We start from the raw sequence: 6,000 nt of genomic DNA on the forward strand, positions 1-6,000 counted from the left end.
GAGACTACCTTGAGAATCAATGGCCCTGGGTCACTGTTGCCACCTGGTGGAACAACTACAGTGCATCCAGAAAGTATTCACAGCGCTTCAATTTTTCCACATTTGGTTATGTTACAGCCTTATTCCAAAATGGATTCAATTCATTATTTTCCTCAAAATTCTACAAACAATACCCCATAATGACCACGTGAAAGAAGTTTGTTTGAAATCTTTACAAATTTATTAAAAATAAAAAAACAAAAAAAAGCACATGTACATAAGTATTCACAGCCTTTGCTCAATACTTTGTTGAAGCACCTTTGGCACCAATTACAGCCTCAAGTCTTTTTGAGAATGATGCTACAAGCTTGGCACACCTATTTTTGGGCAGTTTTTCCCATTCTTCTTTGCAGGACCGCTCAAGCTCCATCAGGTTGGATGGGGAGCATCGGTGCACAGCCATTTTCAGATCTCTCCAGAGATGTTCAAACGGGTTCAAGTCTGGACTCTGGCTGGGCCACTCGGGGACATTCACAGAGTTGTCCTGTAGCCACTCCTTTGTTATCTCGGCTGTGTGCTTAGGGTCGTTGTCCTGTTGGAAGATGATCCTTCATCCCAGTCTGAGATCCAGAGCGCTCTGTAGCAGGTTTTCATCAAGGATGTCTCTGTACATTGCTGCATTCATCTTTCCCTCGATCCTGACTAGTTTCCCAGTTCATCCCCACAGCATGATGCTGCCACCACTGTGCTTCACTGTAGGGATGGTATTGGCCAGGTGATGACTGGTGCCTGGTTTCCTCCAGACATGACGCTTGCCATTCAGGCCAAAGAGTTCAATCTTTGTTTCTCATGGTCTGAAAGTCCGTCATGTGCCTTTTACTGAGGAGTGGCTTTCGTCTGGCCACTCTACCATACAGGCCTGATTGGTGGAGTGCTGCAGAGATGGTTCTTCTTCTGGAATGTTCTCCTCTCTCCACAGAGACATGCTGGAGCTTTGTCAGAGTACGCAACGGGTTTTTTGTCACCTCCCTGACTTAAGGCCCTTCTCCCCCGATTGCTCAGTTTGGCCGGGCGGCCAGCTCTAGGAAGAGTCCTGGTGGTACCAAACTTCTTCCATTTACAGATGATGGCGGCCACTGTGCTCATTGGGACCTTCAATCCCCAGATCTGTACCTCAGTACAATCCTGTCTAGGAGGTCTCCAGACAATTCCTTGGACTTCATGGCTTGGTTTGTGCTCTGACATGCATTGTTAACTGTGGGACTTTAACAAGCGACAGGTGGACTCCAATTGAGTAGTAGAAACATCTCAAGGATGATCAGTCAAAACAGGATGCACCTGAGCTCAATTTTGAGTGTCATGGCAAAGGCTGTGAATACTTCTGTACATGTGCTTTTTTTTGTTTTTTATTTTTAACCCTCTTACCCCGTATGGCCGAAAAACCGGCTTGCCCGTCTTTGATCTATTCCCGTAAGGCCGATATAGCGGCTTTACAGTGTAAACGTTATCCCCGTAAGGCCGGTGTACCGGCATTACGATGAAGATCCAAGCGTGAATATTGGTGTAATAGTAGAAGTGAACTAAAAATGCCAAAGCAAAAAGCTAATCGTGTTCCAGCTAAAGTTACACCTACAGTGACATACACATAAAAAACATACACAGGCAAGAGCGAGGATTCTAGCTAGTGACAGCAGTGAAAGTTCAGGCGATTTTGAAACCGAAACTGAGAGAGATGCAAACTCTCCTGATTCAGACCCTGATCCATCGTCATAACGGGACCATTTCTGCGCATTCGTGAAAAGACTATCTGCTGGTCTGAGTTTACCAGAAACTTGACTTTTGGTGCTAAAATGCATTTATTTATTTATTTATTATTTACTTGAATTTATTCAAAGGCATTGACCACGCTGATGCTCGTATGGTACTTCTAAATGAGTATAAGGATTTCAGCGAGCATTTTGCATCATTTCTCTAGTTAAGAATTGTGCTCTAAGTTTAGTAAAAACACTGAACTGCTTCATTTTCAAAGTAATATTACACAAATACATTATTATAAGTTGTTTCAAGGCCTAAAAATGTTGATTTGGGGGCCAAATTTGCCCTGGGAACTCAGGGTTGGCATGCTGTTTCTATAATAAATTTGCAAAGATTTCAAACGAACATCTTTCACGTGGTCATTATGGGGTATTGTTTGTAGAATTTTGAGAAAAATAATGAATGAATCCATTTTGGAATAAGGCTGTAACATAACAAAATGTGGGAAAAGTGTAGCATTGTGAATACTTTCCGGATGCACTGTAAATAGTGCTAAGGTGGAAAAGGCTGGTGGTGCGTATACTCTGATGACGAAATTTGTGTCACATGTAAAACGTGAAGTATATTTTGGGCTTGAGCGTGGAGGGTCTGGAGGCTGAAACACATTGTTGTTGTGAGAGATCAGAGGACAATGACCAGACTGGTGTGAACAGAAAAGCATCTCTGAATGCACAACACATGCATCAAACCTTAAGGTGGATGGCTACAACAGCAGACGACCACATCAGGTTCCACTCGTGTCAGCCAAGAACAGGAATCTGAGGCTTTCGTGGGCACAGACTCACCCAAACTGGACAGCTGAAGACTGGAAAAAGACAAGGTGATTTCCCCCCAAAACTTTAACTGTCCAGTTTCAAAGAGTCTGTTCCCATTATTGCCTCAGATCACTGTTCTTGGCTGACATGAGTGGAACGCAATGTGGTTTCATGCTATTATATCCCGTCCACCTCAAGATTCGGTGTTTTGTGCATACTGAGATGCTTTTCTGTTCACCACGGTTTGAGTGATTGAGTTACTACATCCTTCCAGGCAGCTCGAACCAATCTCAGCATTGTCCTCTGGCCTCTCTTATCAACAAGGTGTTTTTACACATCTAGAGTGCACATAAATTCAAGATAGGTCAACATTTACCACATCAGTGAATCTGTCCCCCTTCAGGTTACAGTAAGATTCCCAGCAGGCCCGGAAGTAAGGCAGGGAGCCGTGGAAGCAGCCGGCGTGGGAGTGATGCCTCTGACTTTGACATCTCTGATATCCAGTCTGTCTGTTCTGACGTGTCGGAGACGGTGATGGACTCTGCAAGGCCACGCTCGTCTCCACGGCAGCCTGGAGTTAAACCCTCCAAAATCCCTACACCACAGAGGAGGAGCACAGCCAGCAGCAAACTGGCCAAAACCACGACCAAGAGATAGTCAGCAGCTGGCTTCTATCTTTACAGCACTGTGCTGGAACACACTGGACAAAAACTGGACTCCTGAAGACACTAAAAACTGCAAAATGTCCTTATTTAAAATGAACAAGTAGCAAGTTGTAAATTATAAAAGGAAAAAAAAAAAGTGTAGCAAGTTGTAAATTATTCCAAGGAGAAACGAGGTGAAGTAAGTGGGATTGATGCTGTGTGAGTGGAACATGACAGTTTTGTGTATTTGTTGTGTATTTTTAATTTCTGTGAATAATGTCGCATCAGATTTTATTTTATTTTATTGTATCGCTGCTACAACCTGAGAGGTTAGCAAGCACTGGCAGGAGAAAAGGACTGTACATGGTGAAGCTAAATAACAATTTTCCATATTCTTGGATTGAGCTCACTTTGAAAGCGGATCGTACTGTAAATCTCCACAAGCTTGCGAATAATATTATGCCGCTGCGATTCACCAGGGCACCCTGACTATTTATTCATCTATTTAAAGTGCAATGATGTGTTGCTGAGAATGCATTTTAAAGGGCAATACAATACTAACTAACTGTAATCACTGCAAGTGCTCCTCCTAAAACACTACATGGCCTTCAGTACAAAACAACAAAAAACAGTCCATCATATCCACCTGCTAAATAATGTTTTAAGTTCCTAATCGTATCATTGTGTGCCATTTAACTTTGACAAGAACCTTCCACGGTTCTAACTAGCAGATATTCATAAGTGCATTCATGTCTGTGTACTGTATGAGTCGGTGTCAGTGAATTACTCAACATTTTTGTAATAAACCTGCTTGCAGAAAGCTTTGGCAGTATCGAAAAAGCAAAGCCTGCTCCTGTTTACATTCATTCATTGGATTTGTGATGTTGGTGTACCATCTTAAACAAGATTATATTGTGTCAGAGAGGTAATGTTTTAGGAGTTTGTTTTAATGAGTTATGAGAAGTAAATTAAATTTTACTGGACATGAGAGAGGAAAATAGACAGTGTCAGCATTCTGGTGCTTGGCAGAAAGCACACTGAAGGGGGGGAAAAAAGGGGACTTCCTGACTAAGTCGTGCCAGATGGCCTGTGTGTTGTGTACTGGATTAACGGTCATCATGTGAAAGAATCCGGCTGTGTAGTTGAAGCCCTGACTCTGCACGCTATAACACATCTAAAATCACATTATAGTCCAAAAATACATTTCTTATAGATCTAAACTTAAGAGCCAGCAATTTGTTTTGGCTTAGTATAATAAGTCTAAGTAGCAGCAGAATTTATAAGCTGTGCTTTAAAGCATTTTCATGCCTCAGAATTGTACTAAACTTTTACTGAATTAATGCGTGGACCACTGCCCGGTCATAAGCGTTTATTTTATACCTATAGGGCTTTTTCCGCTTACCTAGTTTATGAAATGCGAGCGAGTTGACATTCAGCTTTACAGGTTGGGTACAGATTGCTGCAAAGCCTCTACTCTAATAAAAGGGGAATAAAATGAGAGCACTGAGGAATCTGTGGGAATCTGCTCCAAACACTTGGAGCAGTGGTATTCAAAAATTGAGTGGGCCCTCCTTGGCAGGCAAAAGTAAACCACTGAGGGGAATAAAGAGAATGGATTTTTTTTTTTTTATCTGTAAAGTTTCAATATACACTGCCCTCCACTAATATTGGCACCCTTTGTAAATATGAGCAAAAAAATGCTGTAGAAAATTTTGTTTAACCTTTTGATCTTTTGTTAAAACAATCACAAAAACACTCTGCTCTTATTGAGATCAAACAATTGCAAACAAAACACAGGTTTATCCAAAAATATCTTTGTTAAATATATGTGTACAAGAAGTTTTGTCACCGTTTTAGTCAATACTTTGTGCTACCTCCCTTTACCAAGATAACAGCTCTGAGTCTTCTCCTATAATGCCTGATGAGGTTGGAGAATACATGGCAAGGGATCTGAGATCATTCCTCCATACACAATCTCTACAAATCCTTCAAATTTCGAGCTCCACGCTGGTGGACTCTCCTCTTCAGTTCACCACACAGGTTTTCTATGGGTTTCAAGTCAGGGGACTGGGATGGCCATGGCAGGACCTTGATTTTGATGTATGTTTGGGATCATTGTCCTACTGGAAGATCCAGCCACGGCCCATCTTAATCTTTCTGGCAGAGGCAGTCAGGTTTTCACTTGATATCTGTGGATATTTGATAGAGTCCATGATGCCATGTATCCTAACAAAATGTCCAGGTCTTCAGGCAGGAAAAACAGCCCCAAAGCATCCACATAAAGATCCACCAACATATTTACCCGTGGGCATGAGGAACTTTTCCATATGGCTACCTCTCTGTGTGTGCCAAAACCACCTCTGGTGTTTATTGCCAAAAAGCTCTATTTTGGTTTCATCTGACCCTAGAACCCGATCCCATTTGAAGTCCCAGTAGTGTCTGGCAAACTGAAGACACTTGAGTTTGTTTTTGGATGAGAGCAGAGGCTTTTTTCTTGAAACCGTTCCAAACAACTTGTGGTGATATACAGTATCTCACAAAAGTGAGCACACCCCTCACATTTTTGTAAATATTTGATTATATCTTTTCATGTGACAACAATGAAGAAATTACACTTTGCTACAATGTAAAGTAGTGAGTGTAAAGCTTGTGTAACAGTGTAAATTTGCTGTCCCCTCAAAATAACTCAACACACAGCCATTGATGTCTAAACCGCTGGCAACAAAAGTGAGTACACCCCGAAGTCAAAATGTCCAAATTGGGCCCCAAGTGTCAATATTTTGTGTGGCACCATTATTTTCCAGCAC

The 6,000-nt window shown here is 41.9% G+C and overlaps 1 protein-coding gene across 28 annotated transcripts in view; it reads left to right on the plus strand.

The window, feature by feature from the left end:
• dst (dystonin) overlaps positions 1-4,059 on the plus strand; it is a 155,072-nt gene extending 151,013 nt beyond the window's left edge. For all 28 annotated transcript variants that reach the window (XM_053679460.1, XM_053679452.1, XM_053679455.1 and 25 more), the window contains one exon: positions 2,953-4,059. In XM_053679460.1, the coding sequence (XP_053535435.1) occupies positions 2,953-3,206 (254 nt within the window). In that variant the 3' untranslated portion in view covers positions 3,207-4,059. The remainder of the gene's footprint in view (positions 1-2,952) is intronic.
• The last annotated feature ends 1,941 nt before the right edge of the window (positions 4,060-6,000 follow it).

The sequence above is a fragment of the Ictalurus punctatus genome, chromosome 3, assembly GCF_001660625.3.
Source record: "Ictalurus punctatus breed USDA103 chromosome 3, Coco_2.0, whole genome shotgun sequence".
NCBI classification, from domain to species: domain Eukaryota; kingdom Metazoa; phylum Chordata; class Actinopteri; order Siluriformes; family Ictaluridae; genus Ictalurus; species Ictalurus punctatus.